This window comes from Orcinus orca, chromosome 6, assembly GCF_937001465.1.
Source record: "Orcinus orca chromosome 6, mOrcOrc1.1, whole genome shotgun sequence".
In the NCBI taxonomy this organism is placed as follows: domain Eukaryota; kingdom Metazoa; phylum Chordata; class Mammalia; order Artiodactyla; family Delphinidae; genus Orcinus; species Orcinus orca.
Window position 1 is genome coordinate 54484987 of NC_064564.1, and position 22655 is coordinate 54507641.

Here is a 22655-nt window from a genome sequence, read left to right on the forward strand (position 1 = left end):
ACTGACAGGGTCTTGGTGCTCCGGCCGGGTGTCAGGCCTGAGCCTCTGATGTGGGAGTGCCAAGTTCAGCACACTGGTCCACCAGAGACGTCCCGGCCCTGTGTAATATCAATCTGTGAGACCTCTCCCGGAGATCTCCATCTCAACGTTAAGACCCACCTCCTCTCAACGACCAGCAAGCTCCAGAGCTGGACACCCCATGCCAAACAACTAGCAAGACAGGAACACAACACCACCCATTAGCAGAGAGGCTGCCTAAAATCATACTATGTTCACAGACACCCCAGAAAACACCACCAGACCTGGACCTGCCCACCACAAAGACAAGATTCAGCTTCATCCACCAGACACAGGCACTAGTCCCCTCCAACAGGAAGCCTACACAACCCACTGAACCAACTTTAGCCACTGGGGACAGACACCAAAAACAACGAGAACTACGAACCTGCAGCCTGCAAAAAGGAGACCGCAAACGCAGTAAGATAAGCAAAATGAGCAGACAGAAAAACACATACCAGATGAAGGAGCAAGGTAAAAACCCACCAGACCTAACAAATGAAGAAGAAATAGGCACTCTACCTGAAAAAGAATTCAGAATAATGATAGTAAAGATGATCCAAAATCTTGGAAATAGAATAGAGAAAATGCAAGAAACATTTAACAAGGACCTAGAAGAACTAAAGAGGAAACAAGCAACAATGAAAAACCCAATAAATGAAATTTAAAATACTCTAGAAGGGATCAATAGCAGAATAACTCAGGCAGAAGAACGGATAAGTGACCTGGAAGATAAAATAGTGGAAATAACTACTGCAGAGCAGAATAAAGAAAAAAGAATGAAAAGAACTGAGGACAGTCTCAGAGACCTCTAGGACAACATTAAATGCACCAACATTCGAATTACAGGGGTCCCAGAAGAAGAAGAGAAAAAGAAAGGGACTGAGAAAATATTTGAAGAGATTATAGTGGAAAACTTCCCTAATATGGGAAAGGAAATAGTTAATCAAGTCCAGGAAGCACAGAGAGTCCCATAGAGGATAAATCCAAGCAGAAACACACCAAGACACATATTAATCAAACTATCAAAAATTAAATACAAAGAAAACATTAAAAGCAGCAAGGGAAAAACAACAAATAACACAGAAGGGAATCCCCATAACGTTAACAGCTGATCTTTTAGCAGAAACTCTGCAAGCCAGAAGGGACTAGCAGGACATATTTAAAGTGATGAAGGAGAAAAACCTAAAACCAAGATTACTCTACCCAGCATGGATCTCATTCATATTTGATGGAGAAATTAAAACCTTTACAGAAAAGCAAAAGCTCAGAGAGTTCAGCACCACCAAACCAGCTTTACAACAAATGCTAAAGAAACTTCTCTAGGCAAGAAACACAAGAGAAGGAAAAGACCTACAATAACAAACCCAAAACAATTAAGAAAATGGGAATAGGAACATACATATCGATAATTACCTTAAATGCAAATGGATTAAATGCTTCCACCAAAAGACACACACTGGCCTAATGGATACAAAAACAAGACCCATATATATGCTTTCTATAAGAGATCCAATTCAGACCCAGGGACACATACAGACTAAAAGTGAGGGCATGGAAAAAGGTATTCCATGCAAATGGAAATCAAAAGAAAGCTGGAGTAGCAATTCCCATATCAGACAACATAGACTTTAAAATAAAGACTATTATAAGAGATAAAGAAGGACACTACATAATGATCAAGGGATCAATCCAAGAAGAAGATATAACAATTATAAATATTAATGCACCCAACATAGGAGCACCTGAATACGTAAGTCAAATACTAAGAGCCATAAAAGGGGAAATCGACAGGAACACACTCATAGTAGGGGACTTTAACACCCCACTTTCACCAATGGACAGATCATCCAAAATGAAAATAAATAAGGAAACACAAGCTTTAAATGATACAATAAACAAGATGGACTTAATTGATATTTATAGGACATTCCATCCAAAAACAACAGAATACACATTTTTCTCAAGTGCTCATGGAACATTCTCCAGGATAGATCATATCTTTGGTCACAAATCAAGCCTTGGTAAATTTAAGAAAATTGAAATCGTATCAAGTATTTTTTCTGACCACAACGCTATGAGACTACATATCAATTACAGGAAAAGATCTGTAAAAATTACAAACACATGGAGGCTAAACAATACACTACTTAATAACGAAGTGATCACTAAAAAAATCAAAGAGGAAATCTAAAAATACCTAGAAACAAATGACAATGGAGACACGACGACCCAAAACCTATGGGATGCAGGAAAAGCAGTTTTAAGAGGGAAGTTTATAGCAATACAATCCTACCTTATGAAGCAGGAAAAATCTCAAATAAACAACCTAAGCTTGCACATGAAGCAATTAGAGAAAGAAGAACAAAAAAACCCAAAGTTAGCAGAAGGAAAAAATCATAAAGATCAGATCAGAAATAAATGAAAAAGAAATGAAGGAAATGATGGCTAAGATCAATAAAACTAAAAGCTGGTTCTTTGAGAACATAAGCAAAATTGATATACCATTAGCAAGACTCATCAAGAAAAAAAGGGAGAAGACTCAAATCAATAGAATTAGAAATGAAAAAGAAGTTACAGCTGACACTGCAGAAATACAAAGGATCATGAGAGATTACTACAAGCAACTATATGCCAATAAAATGGACAACCTGGAAGAAATGGACAAATTCTTAGAAAAGCACAGCCTTCCGAGACTGAACCAGGAAGAAATAGAAAATATAAACAGACCAATCACAAGCAGTGAAATTGAAACTGGGATTAGAAATCTTCCAACAAACAAAAGCCCAGGACTAGATGGCTTCAGAGGCGAATTCTATCAAACATTTAGAGAAGAGCTAACACCTATCCTTCTCAAACTCTTCCAAAATATAGCAGAGGGAGGAACACTCCCAAACTCATTCTACGAGGCCACCATCACCCTGAAACCAAACCAGACAAAGAGCAGAAAAAACGAAAACTACGGGCCAATATCACTGATGAACATAGATGCAAAAATCCTCAACAAAATACTGGCAAACAAAATCCAACAGCACATTAAAAGGATCATACACCATGATCAAGTGGGGTTTCTTCCAGGAATGCAAGGATTCTTCAGTATACGCAAATCAATCAATGTAATAAACCATATTAACCAATTGAAGGAGAAACCATCTCAATAGATGCAGAGAAAGCTTTCGACAAAATTCAACACCCATTTATGATAAAAACCCTGCAGAAAGTAGGCATAGAGGGAACTTTCCTCAACATAATAAAGGCCATATATGAAAAACCCAGAGCCAATATCATCCTCAATGGTGAAAAACTGAAACCATTTCCACTAAGATCAGGAACAAGACAAGGTTGCCCACTCTTTCCACTATTATTCAATGTAGTTTTGGAAGTTCTAGCCACAGCAATCAGAGAAGAAAAAGAAATAAAAGGAATCCAAATCGGAAAAGAAGAAGTAAAGCTGTCACTGTTTGCAGATGACATGATACTATACATAGAGAATCCTAACGATGCCACCAGAAAACTACTAGAGCTAATCAATGCATTTGGTAAAGTAGCAGGATCCAAAATTAATGCACAGAAATCTCTGGCATTCCTATACACTAATGATGAAAAATCTGAAAGTGAAATCAAGAAAACACTCCCATTTACCACTGCAACAAAAAGAATAAAATATCTAGGAATAAACCTACCTAAGGAGACAAAAGACCTGTATGCAGAAAATTATAAGACACTGATGAAAGAAATTAAAGATGATACAAATAGATGGAGAGACATATCATGTCCTTGAATTGGAAGAATCAACATTGTGAAAATGACTCTACTACCCAAAGTAATCTACAGATTCAATGCAATCCCTATCAAACTACCAATGGCATTTTTCACAGAACTAGAACAAAAAATTTCACAATTTGTATGGAAACACAAAAGACCCCGAATAGCCAAAGCAATCCTGAGAACGAAAAACGGAGCTGGAGGAATCAGGCTCCCTGACTTCAGACTATACTGCAAAGCTACAGTAATCAAGACAGTATGGTACTGGCATAAAAACAGAAATATAGATCAATGGAACAGGAGAGAAAGCCCAGAGATAAACCCACGCACATATGGTCACCTTATCTTTTATAAAGGAGGTAAGAATATAAAATGGAGAAAAGACAGCCTCTTCAATAAGTGGTGCTGGGAAAACTGGACAGATACAAATAAAAGTATGAGATTAGAACACTCCCTAACACCATACACAAAAATAAGCTCAAAATGGATTAAAGACCTAAATGTAAGGCCAGAAACTATCAAACTCTTAGAGGAAAACATAGGCAGAACACTCTATGACATCAATCACAGCAAGATCCTTTTTGCCACCTTCTAGAGAAATGGAAATAAAAACAAAAATAAACAAATGGGACCTAATGAAACTTAAAAGCTTTTGCACAGCAAAGGAAACCATAAACAAGACCAAAAGACAACACTCACAATGGGAGAAAATATTAGCAAATGAAGCAACTGACAAAGGATTAATCTCCAAAATTTACAACCAGCTCATGCAGCTAAGTAACAAAAAAGCAAACAACCCTATCCAAAAATGGGCAGAAGACCTAAATAGACACTTCTCCAAAGACGATATACAGATTGCCAACAAACACATGAAAGAATGCTCAACATCATTAATCATTAGAGAAATGCAAATCAAAACTACAATGAGATATCTCACACCGGTCAGAATGGCCATCATCAAAAAATCTAGAAACAATACATGCTGGAGAGGGTTCGGAGAAAAGGGAACCCTCTTGCACTGTTGATGGGAATGTAAATTGATACAGCCACTGTGGAGAACAGTATGGAGGTTCCTTAAAAAACTAAAAATAGAACTACCATATGACCCAGCAATCCTACTACTGGGCATATACCCTGAGAAAACCGTAATTCAAAAAGAGTCATGTACCAATATGTTCATTGCAGCTCTATTTACAATACCCAGGACATGGAAGCAACCTAAGTATCCATTAACAGGTGAATGGATAAAGAAGATGTGGCACATATACACAATGGAATATTACTCAGCCGTAAAAAGAAATGAAATTGAGTTATTTGTAGTGACGTGGATGGACCTAGATTCTGTCATACAGAGTGAAGTAAGTCAGAAAGAGAAAAACAAATACCGTATGCTAACACATATATATGGAATCTAAGGAAAAAAAAAAAAGTCATGAGGAACCTAGGGGAAGACGGGAATAAAGGCACAGACCTACTAGAGAACGGACTTGAGGATATGGGGACGGGGAACGGTAAGCTGTGACAAAGTGAGAGAGTGGCATGGACATATATACACTATCAAATGTAAAATAGATAGCTAGTAAGAAGCAGCCGCATAGCACAGGGAGATCAGCTCTGTGGTTTGTGATGACCTAGAGGGGTGGGATAGGGAGGGTGGGAAGGAGGGAGATGCAAGAGGGAAGAGATATGGGATCATATGTATATGTATAACTGATTCACTTTGTTATAAAGCAGAAACTAAGACACCATAAAGCATTATAAAATAGTATAAAGCAATTATAAAGCATAAAGGAGCATAAAGCAATTATACTCCAAAATAGATGTTAAAAAAAAAACATGATAATCTCATTAGAAGTAGAAAAAGCCTTTGACAAAATTCTACATCCAATTATGATAAAAACTCTACAGAAAGTAGGCATAGAGGGAACTTACCTCAAGATAACAAAGGCTATATATGAAAAACCCACAGCAAACATCGTTCTCAATGGTGAAAAACTGAAACCATTTCCTCTACGATCAGGAACAAGACAAGGTTGCCCACTCTTTCCACTATTATTCAACATAGTTTTGGAACTTTCAGCCACAGCAACCAGAGAAGAAAAAGAAATAAAAGGAATCCAAATCAGAAAAGAAGAAGTAAAAGTGTCACTGTTTGCTGATGACATGACACTATACATAGAAAATCCTAAAGATGCCACCAGAAAACTACTAGAGCTAATCAATGAATTTGGGAAAGTAGCAGGATACAAAATTAATGCACAGAAATCTTTTGCATTCCTATACACTAATGAAGAAAAATCTGAAAATGAAATTAAGAACACACTCCCATTTACCACTGCAACAAAAAGAATAAAACATCTAGAAATAAACCTACCTAAGGAGACAAAAGACTGGTATGCAGAAAACTTTAAGACACTGATCAAAGAAATTAAAGACGATACAGATGGAGAGATATACCATGTTCTTGCATTGAAAGAATCAACATTGTGAAAATGACTATAAGACCCAAAGCAAGCTACAGCTTCAACACAATCCCCATCAAACTACTCATAGCATTTTTCACAGAAAAAGAACAAAAAAATTTACAATTTGTATGGAAACACAGAAGACCCCGAATAGCCAAAGCAATCTTGAGAAAGAAAAACAAAGCTGGATGAATCAGTCTCCCTGACTTCAGACTATACTACAAAGCTACAGTAATCAAGACAATACGTTACTGGCTAAAAAACAGAAATATAGGTCAATGGAACAGGATAGAAAGCCTAGAGATAAACCCATGCACATATGGTCACCTTATGTTTAATAACGGAGGCTAGAATATACAATGGAGAAAAACAGCCTCTTCAATAAGTGGTGCTGGGAAAAATGGAGAGATACATGTAAAAGAATGAAATTAAAACACACCCTAACACCATACACAAAAATAAACTGAAAATGGATTAAAGAACTAAATGTAAGGCCAGAAACTATCAAACTCTTAGAGGAAAACATAGGCAGAACACTCTATGACATAAATCACAGCAAGATTCTTTTTGACCCACCTCTTAGAGAAATGGAAATGAAAACAAACAAATGGGACCTAATGAAGCTTAAAAGCTTTTGCACAGCAAAGGAAACCTTGAAGAAGACGAAAAGACAACCCTCAGAATGGGAGAAAATATTTGCAAACGAAGCAACTAACAAAGGATTAATCTCCAAAATATACAAGCAGCTCATGCAGCTCAATATCAAGAAAACAAACAACCCTATCCAAAAATTGGAAGAAGACCTAAATAGACTTTTCTCCAAAGAATATATACAGATTGCCAACAAACACATAAAAGGATGGTCAATATCACTAATCATTAGAGAAATGCAAATTCAAACTACAATGAGGTATCACCTCACACCGGTCAGAATGGCCATCATCAAAAAGTCTAGAAACAATAAATGCTGGAGACGGTGTGGAGAAAAGGGAACCCTTCTGCACTGTTGCTGGGAATGTAAATTGATAAAGCCACTATGGAGAAACAGTATTGGAGGTTCCTTAAAAAACTAAAAATAGAACTACCATACGACCCCGCAATCCCACTACTGGGCATATACCCTGAGAAAACCATAATTCAAAAAGAGACATGTACCCCAATGTTCAGTGCAGCACTATTTACAATAGCCAGGACATGGAAGCAACCTAAGTGTCCATCGACAGATGAATGGATAAAGAAGATGTGGCATATATATATATACAGTGGAATATTACTCAGCCAAAGAAATGAAATGAAATTGAGTTATTTGTAGTGAGGTGGATGGACCCAGCGTCTGTCATAAAGAGTGAAGTAAGTCAGAAAGAGAAAATCAAATACCGTATGGTAACACATATATATGGAGTCTCCAAAAAAAAAAAAAAAGGTTCTGATGAACATAGGGGCAGGACAGGAATAAAGATGCAGACGTAGAGAATGGACTTGAGCACACGGGGAGGGGGAACTGTAAGATGGGATGGGATGAAGTGAGAGAGTTGCATTGACATATATACACTACCATATGTAAAACAGATAGCTAGTGGGAAGCAGTCGCGTAGCACAGGGAGATCAGCTCGGTGCTTTGTGACCACATAGAGGTGTGGGATAGGGAGCGTGGGAGGGAGACGCAAGAGGGATAGCATATGGGAATATATATATACGTGTAGCTGATTAACTTCATTATACAGCAGAAACTAGCACAACACTGTAAAGAAATTATACACCAATTAATATGTTAAAAAAAAACATAAGCAGAATAAGCATCTCAATTGCAAACATGTAAATAAAACTTCAGAAAAAATAAAAATAAAGAAAATAAAAAAAATATATTGGGGAATAAAATACATTAGGTTGAAATTTTAAAAAAATCTGAACAGCAAAATAAAAAAAATACACTGGGGAATAAAATACATTACGTAGAAATCAGAAATTTAAAAATTTAGTCAGACTAAATAATTTATTATCATGAAGGCTAATATAAAAACAGAAATTTCTTCTTTTCATATATTTTATATACCTGCAAACAGCAATGAGCTTATTATCACATTCATTTATTTTTGGCTGAAAGATAAATACCTTAAGATTTATATTCAGGAAAATTATATCTATTTCCATGTTCATCTATGCAAAAGATTGTACTAAATTAGTACTTGAAAATTATTAAAAAGTGAGTATTTTCACTGTATATTCCAAAGAAAACAATTTTTTAAGGATTTAAATTAAATCACTGGCAACAAAAATTGATTTAAGTTATGAAGCATGAGATAACATTAAAAACATAGCTTATAATTAAGCAAAATTGTGATATACCTTTGGAGTCTTTCCATCTACATTTGGATGTATTTGTACTATTTCTTTGCCTTGCATTTGGCTGTCTTCTGTTTGGCTTTCTTTCTGGTCTCCTCTATCCTCTGTAGGACTTATTTTCTGGGATGTTTCTACAATAATTTTCCCCAAATTTTGTACGGTCTGTGCTTCAGAATCACTGATTTTGGGAAAAAGGGGGGATATAAAGCCCAAGAAGAAGAGTTGTTAAACGTACCTCTTTAAGTTCAAGACCAAATAATATTACAGCACAGTTTATATAGGTAGCTACAAGTTTAATTTGGGCATTTACTGATTCTCATTGTTAAGAGAGAAAATTACTCTAAATATATTGAGAGAAAATTGTTTAAATATATTTTACAAAATTATAAAATCTCATCAAGAAGTTAGATTATCTAATATCACATGCTTGCAGCATCACTTCTATAGTATTTCTCCAAGTGTTAACTCAGGAAGCACATGTTTCAATGCTTGCAGGGTTGGAACACTCACTACTTTCTGACCCAGGGCAGAAAGCTTTAATATTTCTAAAAGAAAGTTTTCTCCTAGTCTGGAACAAAATCTGAATCTCTGAGCCTTTCATGAATTGATCTAGTTCCATCTCTTATGGGTATTCATCATTCAATATAATACTTGTTAAGCACCAACTATGTACCAGGCACTTTTCTGGGCACAAGGGTAAAGTGGTGAGTGAAAAAAAAAATAGATTAAACTCCTTGCCCTCAGGTAGCTTTCAGCCCAGTGGGGTGGGGAGACAGGTGACAAAGAAGAGGACTAAATTTTATATATGTATATATAAAACACAGTATGTTAATAGTTTGTGTTAAAGAAAAAAAATAAAGGGAAGAAGATTAGAAGTGCTGGTGTTGATGCTGAGCAGAAATTTAAGTTCAATCCCTTTTCCACATGGATGATCTAACTATTTGGATATAGTTATATGATGCTTGCAACATCTCTAAGGAAAACATCCCTAGCTTGTTCAAGTACTCCTAACATGAATGCTTTTGAGATGCTTTCCCTTCCTGGTCCCTCTTGAAAAGTACACCAGCTTATTTTGATGGAGGATTATGTCCAGAATTCAATTTCATACTTCGAGTGTACAATGAGAACTACTTAGTAGTACTCCTGGTAGATGTAGACTAAATTTGTATAAGCTTTTCCAGCATGCATATTGTACTGAGACTCTTACAGGATTTAACAAAATATACTTTTACATTCACTATTACAAAGTGCCATATTTTCCCATTGCATAGTTGAACAATTGACATTTTATAGCCAAGTAAAGGACCCTGTAGTCTTCTGGATAACTATATCTTCCCAGTCTATTGAGATCTTTGGGGATTTTGATTCTATCTTGTAAACTATTTTCCAGCCCTTTCAGTGTCACGTTATCCACAGATTTGATAAACATGTTTTGCTGAAATTCTGTCTTTCTTCTTCTAGGTATTAACAACTCCTGATTATTACCTATCAGTGAATGGGCATTGATAAACATAATTCATATGTCGGGACCCACAAAATGCAGGCTGCCCCAGCGGCCCGGCCTGTGTCAGAAACTAGAACCTAAGTCAGCTGCACTAACGGGAAATGCATCACTGTCAAGGAAAGCTAACATATACCAATCAGAATCCTCCAATTCAGCTTTAGCTAGTTTGCGAACTTTAGCTAGCTACCTTACCCTAGAAAATAGGACCCGCTAGCTTTACAAGAAAATCCCTGACCTCCTAGCCATGCCCTGTTTCTGCTTTGCCTCTTATAATGCTCTATAAAACTCCCTCCTGCCCCAAAACCCTTGAAAGAGTGCTCCACAGCTTGTTAGGCACTGGACTCCCCTTATCCATGCATGTTTTCCCATGAATAGAGGTCTTCATGCTCGTTACTAAATCATATTATTTTTGTTCTTTGACATCATGCTCTTGTAATATTATTCAACTATGGGAAATAAATATTCATAAGGTAATAATTATATAATATTCTATATACAAATAAATAAAGGGCCAAGTTCTATTTTCCTCAGTATCCAAGTAAATTTCTTATATTTCAGACTATGAAAAGTTAAAAGAAATAGAATGTCCTGAAGTCCTGAGGCTCCATTGTGGGATTTCTAATTGCTTGAGAATTCTTTGCAGCTGAGTGATTCCTGAGACCGTTCTGTCAGGCAGGAAATGTAACAATTAATCCTCACAGTGTAAAACTGAGTTTCACTGCTAATAACTTAAATGACAATCCTATGTTTTAAGAGATATAGTGTGATACATCCCCCAAAATACGTGACCTTCTGCACATGCACCAAGAAGATGAAATTGAACTGAGTGTATTCCTTAACTTTCACATATTTATTCAGACATACATACACCAGTAAATATGTACCACTATATTATGAAGAGTGTGGTAGTACCAACTGGCTGAGATATAATTAGTAGATGAAACCAGAATTTCCTGGAAGACAAAGATAAACACTTAGTGGGTTTTGGTTTTGTTTTTGTTTTTGCAGTACGCGGGCCTCTCACTGTTGTGGCCTCTCCTGTTGCAGAGCACAGCCTCCGGACACGCAGGCTCAGCGGCCATGGCTCACGGGCCTAGCCGCTCCCCGGCATGTGGGACCTTCCCGGACCGGGACACGAACCCGTGTCCCCTGCATCGGCAGGTGGACTCTCAACCACTGCACCACCAGGGAAGCCCTTAGTGGGTTTTAAGCTAAGTAGGATTTTATCTCTAACTGCTTTTGAGAACAGGGAAGAAAACCTTAGAAGAGGTAACAAAGAAACAGGAAAGCAGATTTGGTCTTTCTTCCTTACTTTCGTAAATTTGTTTTTGAGTTTTTCACCTGTCTAAAGACCAGAGGCATGACCACTAATCGTTTAAAACAGTGGTTCGCAAACTTGTCTGCATATTGGAATCAGCTGGAGAGCCTCAAAACATACTGAAGCTTGTATCTCACTCCAGAAGTTATGATTTAATTGTTCTGGGATGTGGCCTGAGCTTTGGAATTTTTATGAGATCCCCAGGTGATTCTAATATGCAAACAAGTTTGAGAATTGCATTTTAAAATGTTTCAGATCTATGTCTAAGAAAACTATCCAGAAACATCCCAAATCTAAAACAGATCATGACTGCAGATTTAAAAAAAAAAAAAAACTTGGGGAAATAAAAGGAAATATGCGCCATCATAAACCAAGACAGAATTATGGAAAATTGTTCCATGTGTCTGTTAACAATTCTGGCCACATTAAACTTCCGTATTATCTAGGTATAAAAAGAGGTGTTCTATTATCCACTTGCCTTTGTGGTTTTACTGATGTGCTTCAATGTATGAATGTATAGCCAGGGGTAAGGGTAAGAAATATTATAGATTTTTAGTATTCCCCTGTTGTTATTCACTAGGGGTTAGATAACTTAGAACTAGGAATCTGTAGAGCTTTAACTTTAAAGAACTAATTTTTAACCTCCTTCAATTAAAGTTAGCACAATGACTTGCATAATACATACATGAAATAATTAGTGAAGATGGTTCTTAATTTAAAGGATGTTAAACAGCTTGTAGACATCTGGTAACAAGCTGAAATGGGTCATTCAAAATTTATCTAACTAAATTAAGGGGAAAAAATGTTTCTCCTCCCAGGTTGCCATGTCACAAGATAACTAAACCGACTTAGTAGGCTTGCCTGGGAATCCTTAGCTGTCAGTGGTGAATATGCAAAGGGCCAGCAAATTAAATCAACCTGCCAAACTGTCAATTTCAAGCCTCATGACTGCATGAAAATAGCATCACTGGAAGAAATCAAGCATTGCCTTCTTTTGGGTTTCCTGGCACCTATTCAAACACTCATGCAGTTGTGGCTAATTTTGCATGCAAATTTCAGTCAATAAGCTCAGAACAAGACCTCCCAAGATATTTCAAAGGATCTGACAGTATTTTTTCTGAATACCAAATCGACAGTAGTTGAAATTCAATCTCCACTTGCTGGTGCTTTACATATGCACAGTGTCCCCACCACTGAGCTAAGTTAATGAGAGCCTTACCTGCTTTCGCACACATCCTCCCAGTCGTCCTTGCTGAGGTTCTCAAACACATTGCTCATGACCTTGATGGAGTGATTGAGAACAGTGTGGTAACGACCCACGGCGCGCTTTTTCTTGGCCGCTTTAAATTTAACCTTGGTAGTGGTTGCCTTACAATCAGATTGTCTAGATCCAGATCTCACTTCCGTGGTAGCCATCTCAGATTTAGCTTTGTCTGCTGAACGCTGTAATTTCTCTACTGAATTCATCAGCTCTTCATTTTCATTTCTCAACTCATTAGCTTCTGCCACTTGTCTCCTTAGGGAAGTGACTTCTATCTCCAGCTCACTGAGTTTTACTTGAAGTTCAGCTTTGTCTTTTTCTACATCTTTACTTCCCTTTTGCAGTTGTTCCACCTCTTTTTCTCTGGTCTTTGCGTCTTCTTGCTGCTGTTTTACAAGGGATTTCAGGAAATCATTTTCTTTTATTAATTTTTTATTCCCTTCTTTTAATTTTCTTGACCTTTTCTCAAAAGATTTTAGCCGATTTTCCAATTCAATGACCTAAATAGAAAAGTTTAATTTATTCTTTTAAAAGTCCAAAACTAGAATGTACTGTATTTTTATTGTCATTTCTAACTTATGAAAATAAAATTTCATTTAGCACAAGGACAAAATAAATCTAAAGTACTTAATTTCTAAATAATTCTAAGGTGGTGTACATAAATACATTCTAAAATGCAATAATACATCTGTTGAATAAAGGACAGATGGTAAAAGAAGTTAAAATTCTACACAATATGACACAGAACTAAGTATGCTAATAAGCTCTGCAGAGTTCTCTGAGACTGTAAGTGCTTTGGCTTTATAGTCTACTGTTGGGAAGGAAAAAAATTTCCTTCTACCCTTCTAGGTTCTTTCTGGTCTCAGAATGAAATTGATATAAGACAGATTAACAAGAGAAAACTATAAGAATATAAAAATATAATATAAGATATATAAATATATATTATATAAATATATAAGACAGATTAACAAGAGAAAAACAAAAATTTAATATCACGTATACCTCCTGTATACTTGGGAGATACCCAGGAAAACTGAGTAACTCCCCGAAATGGCCTAAGCCATCACCTTAAATACCATTTTCATCTAAAGACTATGTAAGATTTTGGTGGGTGGGAGTCAGTTATAGGAGGTTCCCAGGAAAAGCACAGTAAACAAGGGTCTGGCTGTTAAGCAGATTTAGGTCCTTGCCTTCTCCACTGATTACACTTTTAGAGATTTGGTCATCTTCATCTTCCTGGTACAGCAAGGTATACCCTCTTACAAATGGAGATTTCCCTTATAAATGTAAATGTTTCTTACAAAGGGATAACTTCTACTCAGTTTTCAGAGCTTTTCCTATGTCTGTAGTTTCTTAAAAATAATCAGCCTAAAATAATCAATATGCCAAAGAGACATATTTTGGGGTGATATATTTTGCTCCCCCTCATTTTACTACTCGTGAAAAAGAATACTTTCAGAGAAAAACAATTTATACAAAAAGTCTGAAAACAGTACATAGGGAAACTTTATTATTAAAATAAAATTAGCCTTCAATATTTAACTATCATATGAAAAACTGATGACCTAAATACAAAATGATCTATTGAGGCTGCTTTTTCCTAAATTATAAAAATGTAATTTTAATAGTTGTGAGGTCCTTAGTTTATACAATACAGGAACTTTTTACCAAAAAAAAAAAAAAAAAGGAATCTAACAATGTTAAAATAATTATTTCAAGGTTTCATATGAATTAATTTTTTTACATTTATTTCATTAAACAGTATTCATGTTGTAGGACACAGAAATAATATATAATTCTTGAACTTAATTTCAAAAACTATTCAGAAACAAAGACAATTGCACAAATAAAGCTAATAAAGGATAGAATCTAAGTGCCATAAGTCTGGACATAAAGGAAAGAGCAACTGATTCTAAGCCATGAGTACAAAAATTTCAAGGAGGAGTTGATTTCAACTTAAATCTTGAAAAATATTCAACACTGTTTGTAAAGCACTGTTGTGGAGGAAGACATTTCTCTCTACCCTTCTGTGTTCTTATGGCTGGTCTAAGAATTAAATTGACATGAGACACATTAACAGGAGAAAATCAAAGGTTTTATAACATGTGTACATGGGAGAGACCCAGGAAAACACAGTAACTCAATGAAATGGCCAAAACCCTCCTCGCCTTAAATACCATTTTCAGCTAAAGAGAAAAGAGGATGTTGGTGCTAGTGGTTTAGGAGGAAGGCAATTAACAAGGAGATGGAAAAGCAAATTCGTGGTAAACAAATGTTTGCTGAACCATGCAGAGACAACAGGACACAGAGAGAAATTTTAACAGACAATTTGCTAGATTCTTCCCTGACAACACACACCTAGTTTATACTACAGTTATCTATGGTGATAGTTCCCTTCCTGGAATAGGTCCTCTATCTTCATTCTCTTAGGCAGTCAGGTGGAAGGTCAAAGTTTCTTCCTGAGTCTTTTGGGCCCTGATTATTTTTGACTCAAAATAATCCATATGCCAAAGAGACTTTTGGAGTGGCAAATTTTGTTCCTTTATAGTACATTTTACCATTTATAAAAATTTTTAATAAACACAATCTCTTCTGATAATCTCAAAAACAGGTGAGGTAAGCAGAATTGATAATTATCTTCCCAGAAGAGGAAATGGAAGCTCTGAAAACTTAACACACAGACGTAAACATTTCCTGGTTAAACTGGGATTCAAGTTCAGGATTTTGTGCCTATCCCACTATTCCACAAGCCGTATGGGGAAGAAGACTTTCCCAGATATATGTGGAAAATGAACAAAGAACTAGGGTCAAGAAAGAAAGAGTCAAGCAAGAAACTTTTATAGGTCTTAACAGGGCTTACTCTTGACCTGGAGTAGATGTATATGAGTTTGCACCAGACTACTTGTAGACCTCTGTATATTTCTGGGAAACAAATTCTATTGATCCCTCTCAATGCAAATACTTTATTGGAGAGCTGGATAATGTGACAAAAAAATACAACAATTGAAAAACTATATGGACTCATACTTACCTTAAAACAAATTCTTCAAAGGAGAAAACATTATTGATACATTGACAACCAATGATTTAAAATAATATTCGAGAAATACACAAAAAACTTATGCATACTCTTAACACTTTCCAGTTTACTGGACTTGACTCATGATGGTGAAGATCTAAGTTGTTTCCTAATGTGAGTTTCAGTCCTCTCTGATCCTTCTGCACCCTTAGTCTTCTTGTGAGTTCAACCCCCTTCATTTAATTCAACAGTCATTTACCGATTGGTTATGCTGCCCTGGGACATGGATATTTCCCAACACAATATGAAGAATCTCAGCTAATTTTAATCAGTTTTTTCCATAGTATGATATACTCCCTATTGTTGGACTTATGTCTTTGTAGGGCTTACTCTTGACCTGAAATAGAGGTATATGAGTTTCTACCAGAATATTGTAGACCTCTGTATATTTCTGTGAAACAAATTCTGTTGTTCTTTCTCAATGCAAATACTTTATTGGAGAGCTGGATAATGTGACAGAAAATACAGTGTTCAGGAATACATGAACATTTTTACTTTTTCCAAATCACTCTATCACGAAATTATAGTCTCCATTTACTAAAAAATACTACAAGCAGAAAAAGAATACCACCTTTTTCTCTTTGGTTTCTCTCAGTGGTTTTTAATCACTGCCCCAAACAGTATAGTTTTCATAAATATACTTTAAAATATTTTAGCATGTTAGATTCTAGGGTGGCGTGAATAGAAGAGACTGTTTTTTAAAAATTATTTTATGAAAATAAACAATTATACCTTTAAAAAATGATTTTGACAGTGGTGATATAAAAATATTAGTAAGAAGCAGTGCAATCTAGGGGAAATTGAATTTTGAGCCTGGTCTGGATCTCACTTCTAGCTCTGATTGCTTTACCTGGTAAAATATTTAACCTATTTTACCTTTAGTTTCCTCATCTGTGAAATGGGAATAGTAACAGCTATTTTACAGGTTACAAGCATTAAATATGATCATATACCACAATTCTCAGTAGACGGTAAGTTCTAGACGGTTCATCATCATCATCATCATCATTATCATTATTGTCTCTATTACTGTTAATCATAACAGCTAGTTAATAATATTACTTGAGCTAAAATATAATTACTTGCACTAAATATTGCTGAATTATCTATTAAATCAACTTTACACTTTTTTTTTTTTTTTTTTGCGGTACGCGGGCCTCTCACTGTCGTGGCCTCTCCCGTTGCGGAGCACAGGCTCCGGGCGCGCAGGCTCAGCGGCCATGGCTCACGGGCCCAGCCACTTCGCGGCATGTGGGATCCTCCCAGACCGGGGCACGAACCCGCGTCCCCTGCATCGGCAGGCAGACTCCCAACCACTGCACCACGAGGGAAGCCCCTCAACTTTATACTTTTGATTAAAATATAACATAATGAAGAAATGTAACAAACATCTTAAATTTGAGATTTCAGTTTTGGAAATTGGCATTTTTTTAAGATTGGGTACAACTCATGAAAATTTTAGATACCAGTGGAAGAGTACCTTTTTAAGGTCTGTTATGTTTAAAATATTTAAAGTCTGTTAACTGCCTAATGTGAACCTATGTTTAAACATAAGAACTGGTCAAAATTATTTGCATTTAAGTTTAAAATGGAGGACAAGAGAGATACTACTTCTAAAGAATTTGATAAGGGAAAGTCCATAGCACATATTAAAGTGTTATTCAAGGTATACTCTCAAAAAATTGTCAAACTGATTTCACCTCTCCAAAAACAGAAAGGAAAATTTCAATATATATTTGAAAATGAAAGTCTGAGGAAGTGTTAAAGGCATTTGGTTTGTGTGGTATTAGATCATCTCAAGTCCAGTACTGAGCATTTAATTTACCAAAAAGATGGCTCCTTTCAAAACTGAAATAAAACACCTGACTTTTTAAAGTTTGTGTATTACTTTGTTAGAGCTGCCGTAACAAAGTACACAGACTGGGTGGCTTCAACCCTAATAACCTCATTTTAACTTAATTAAAATTTTAAAGACCTCCATCTTCAAATATAGTCACATTCTGAGATACAGGGGATTAGGACTTTGACGTAAGAATTTGGGTGGGGGACACAACTTATCCCTTAACAGAGTGAAATGTTAAGACATTATTTTAAAAAGGATCTACTTATATGTTTCATTTCTACTATGTATTATACAAATATTGTTTTCATGTTTTTACTGTCTTTTAAACCCATTTTGAATGAATTTCATATATATCCTTCTAAAATAAGGGAACTCAACTAAAGGGGTTAAATCATGACTCATACAATTGCATTAGGTTAATATTTAAAAAAACAGTGACAAATTAGTACACTAATTTGACACATGGTCCAATGAAAACAATTTCTGTTGGCTTTTAAGACTTAAAATGGCTTTCTGGATCTACTATGGTAGTAGTCAATGAAGGGGAGCAGAATTTTGCCACCCCAAAATGTCTCCTTGACATATGTCTTATCTTGAGCTGGTTGTTTTTAAGAAACGGCAGACACAAGGAGAGGCTCTGAAAACTGAGTAGTAACTGACTGCCCAGCCCCGACATCTTTTCTTGTCTTTAGCTGAGGAAGGTGTATAAGGTGACGGCTTGGACCATTTCAGGGTGTTACTTCAGTTTTCCTGGGCATCTCCTACGTATACAGGAGGTATGCCTGTTGTTAAACTTCTGTTTGTTTTTTCCTGTTAATCTGTCTTTTTATTACCGGGGATATCTCATCTGAGAACCTAAAAGAATAGAGGAAAACTTCCTTTCCTCCTCCACATCATTTATGGCAGTTGGAATGAAATAATAAACTTCTCTAGGTTTCTACCCTAACGTAGTAAGTAGTAGTGTAGTACAATATACCCACAGAAATAAAAATTATACAAAACCTGGCAAAAAAGAATATTGTTCTGAAACAAAAAAGATAAATTGTTATAAACTGTATCATGTTCTAGCTGGCAGTACATACATTATTTCAATTACTTATTTTATCTTAAGATAAACGAACATGAGCATTTCTTGTTCTTTATGTTATAATATGAAACTGATATGTGTCATAATAATGAGATGACGGCCTGTGTTACCTGAGCATATGGCAAGTGTTAGGAGTATAAGGAATCATATCATCTGCTGTATATCACTAGATTTCCTACGAATCAATTCACAGACATACAAAATGTAAGTAGCTACATTAATATTTTTGTCTATATATCTGTAAACTTCCAGCTTTTTCTAAGAATATTTCCTTTATAACAATAACAAAAAGTATTAAAATAAAACCAAGCCCACTTAACTGAAACTGATGACAATGTTATTTATATACAAAAATGTAAATTAAGTACAAAGTTGTAAAGATAAATGTTAAGATTTTTAAACAACATTTTACTATTAAAGATAGCCATGTTGTAAAGTGAGTATAGGGTTTATACAGAGTGGTTCTATTAAAACAGGGAGAGCTATACCAAATCATATGGGCATAAATTTTTATCTAAAATGAGATGAGACATGTATAATTTTCAAGTTTAAAATTAAAATTATAAACATATTACCATTTTACTGCATAAAGCTAAAACTATGCTTCTTTTTTAGTTCAAATATTGTACATCTGTATGCGTTTTGAAATGTAACAGAGAAAGTAAAATAGTTAAGTTATACCTAATAAACACATAGAGGGTAAATTTTTATACTTTCTATTGTTATCATTCTTTTTATCTTTGAAAATATTTTAAACCTATGTCAACACAAGCATGAGTGTTTCCACATTTACTTCACTAACATTGATTTTTTTAACCCCATTTTTGTAAACCAATGATTTTGAATTTAAGTTAAGGATTCACACAAGGTTTAAGTTCATGAGGCCTCGTTTTAAAATATAATCCTTTATGTTAAAATTCAGATTTAACTTGCTCAGTTCAATATCGTAAAGATTAGACTACCTTCTGCAATGTCTGCTCCGACATTTCTTTCCGATTCTTCTCTGGAGTACTCTTCTTGACCCCATCATCTTCACCGTATCTAAAGAGTTCTTCTGGCAGAGAATAAATAATATATTATGGTACCTCATATGCTCCTGAAACACTGTTCTGTCATTTTAAGAAAAAGGGGTGTATGGTTTCTCAACTATGAATAACGTAGTCTATTTTATTGTCAAGTATTTGGCCAGTAACTGAATGGTGACCTTTTTCAAGATTTTCAGTCTCACAATTATGTATCTTTATAGTGTCCCTTTCTTTTTTGCAGCGTAAGATTTTCAAAGGTATAACAGATCTGCAGGTTAACAATGCTGTATTTTTATTCCCATCTTCATTCTTTTGTAGACCATTCCCCTTTGCCTTAAAAGCAGAATTCACTGCCTTTTTATCTACACAGTCACTACTAGTTTTGTTCTCTGGATCTTGTTCCCTGCCAGGAGGATCAGAGTGATTGCTGAACAAAGCAAACAGTAACAGAATTAGGGTAGACTGAAACTGTAACACCCCCTACCACCACCTTTCTTTAAAGTAAAAGATCATGCAATGGGCAGAGTAAAGCATAAAAATCACATTTCCAGAAAAAGTGACTTTATAACAAATAGAAACCCAGGTAATGGGTAAAGTTGTTCCTACAAATCATTCCTACACTACCCAGGCATTTGACTAATAAAACCCCTTCGAACAAGCAAAACTGTATAAGCAACATAACAACATTAAAGGAAAAAAAATCATAAAACTTCAGTTAATATTATTAGAATTGAAATACATTAAAACCTATAAATATTTTTTTCTTAGAAGATAAATTATGGTGACAAATTTAACATTTTCTTACTGAATTATTTTTGAAATACACATTTCTCAAAGAATCAAAAAGGGGGCAAAAAGAATGCATAAAGCTAAAAGGATACATATCTGTGTTAGTCTGAGATGATTTTGCTTTAAAGTATGCTTGGCTGCTGTAGGTCAGTATGAAACTTTGATTTATCAACAAAGAAAAAAGAAAACAATATTACTCTCTGTAGAGTAGAAATCCTCTTGGTATAAACAGTGACTAACAAGTTTGTTAGAGTGAATTAGGCATTTCTTTTGTCTTTGAAACATGACATATCCAATTAAAACTTCTGTACTCCTGAAATAAAACTATCCTAAGGATAATAAAAGCTAGAATAGGTAGAATTTGCCACCCGGGGAATATGTACCTTTATCTTGATGATAATCTGTTGGTTCCCGAGTTTCTTTTTCTAGTCCCTTAACACCATGGTGCTGAATTCATTTACAAAACTCTTTCAGCAATATAGAAATAATATGCAAATACAATTCATCTGTTCTAGTCATTTAAATATCTGCTATAGTTCTAAGTAAAATATTTACACTTAAAAATAAGAAAATAGTTCTATATTCAAAGACTGTAGAGTGCTAAAAGTAGCTAAATAACTCCAACAATATAAATGTTGAAGACTGATTTAAAAATGAATTTGATTGCTGCTTTTGTGCTCCTAGGTGTGTGCAAGATTCCCTCGTGGACTGGAAGACCATGTTCACTTGTGGTTTTCTGTTGAAAACTTTGTTCCTCACCTTCACAGGTTTTACAAAGAATACATGGCAGCTAGGCCCAGGCCATGGAGAGGAACAAAGACCCAACTCTCTGCCCCTTGATTCCCTTCCCCTTCAAGGATCTCAGGATTTGGGAAGTGAACCAAGAGGACCTAGTTAGAAATATACAGTTCTATTTTTGTCCTTTGGTGGATGTGTGAGAATATGCTTCTCCTTACTGGAAATTTATTTTAAAAATTGTGGATTTAAATGCTTTACTTTTATTTTTACCACTATACAAATTCGTTCTGATTTATATTCTTTCTCAGGAGTTTCTTCTCTCCCCACTTTTTCTTTTTAACTTTGCTTACTCATAGTTGTTTAAACATTTTTCTCTATCGCCTATGTTTTTTTGGTCCCCTTAATTCTCCTGGATTACATTATAAATTAATGTAAGTTCTTCTGCAACTTTTTCTCCTTCTTTTAGATTCTCTTTTAGCTATTTTAACAAATTAATATTAAAAATCTGTTATCATTATAAGGGATTGTAGAATATGCCAGCCTAATATATGCCACTTTGGTATATTGATTATTTTCAGCAGTAGGAACTTCAAAAGCTGCAAATGCAGGTAGAGGCTTTCTCTGAACTCCCCTTATCTGCCAGAAGACCCTCCAGAAGGAACTTGAGTGTTATTACCCACTCCCCTAAAGTTTCATCAACCAGAGAAGATTAACTCTTATCACAGGATAGGAAACTAGAAGTCCACACTATACCCAGACAAGCTTTACTACAAACTATCATTCCTCTCAGCTAGTCTTCTATGGGCCCATTCATCTTTTCTAAAATCATTTACTCTCCCCTAAGAGGCCTACATCCCTCCTCCTCTCTCCCTATTAAGACAGTATGTAATCCTGAATTCTAAAGCCACCTCTTTGAGTACTCACTCTTCCCTGGGTTTCTTCCATGTGTATACCATGAGGTATAAACATTAATAAATTTCTGGTTCCCTCTTGCTAATCTGTCTTTTATTATAGGGGTTTCAGCTAAGAAGGGTAGAAGGAAAATTCTTATTCCTCCCCTACAATTATATTTTTACTCATCTTAATATGATGCTTCCTACACTATCTTAAAGGTCTGTTTGTGATTGTATCAACTTGGGATATAAAGAAAGGAGAATAGGTATCTTGTGTATTGGCAATTTCCTAAAAAATACTGAAACCGAGCAGGACCCTGTGGAGGCTCCTGGGTATGAAAGACTTTCTGTGTCCCCCCGTTCCTTGTTTGTAGAGAACAGACTCCAGCCTCCATGACCTTCCCTGAGTCCCAAAGGGCAGATTCAAACAGTTGCTAATCATGGAAGGGAGGGGCTGCAGAGACAAGGCAGGAGCAGCCAAGAAA

General features: G+C 35.6%; 1 protein-coding gene across 8 annotated transcripts in view; it reads right to left on the reverse strand.

Annotated features, from left to right (window-relative positions):
• Positions 1-22655, reverse strand: part of CNTLN (centlein) — a 331436-nt gene that overhangs the window by 93202 nt on the left and 215579 nt on the right. For 7 of the 8 annotated variants that reach the window (XM_033439732.2, XM_033439731.2, XM_049711050.1 and 4 more), the window contains 3 exons: positions 19688-19779; positions 12672-13213; positions 8634-8808 (listed from right to left, as the gene is read on the reverse strand). In XM_033439732.2, the coding sequence (XP_033295623.1) occupies positions 8634-8808; positions 12672-13213; positions 19688-19779 (809 nt within the window). The remainder of the gene's footprint in view (positions 1-8633; positions 8809-12671; positions 13214-19687; positions 19780-22655) is intronic. The other variant, XM_033439727.2, reaches the window with a different exon arrangement.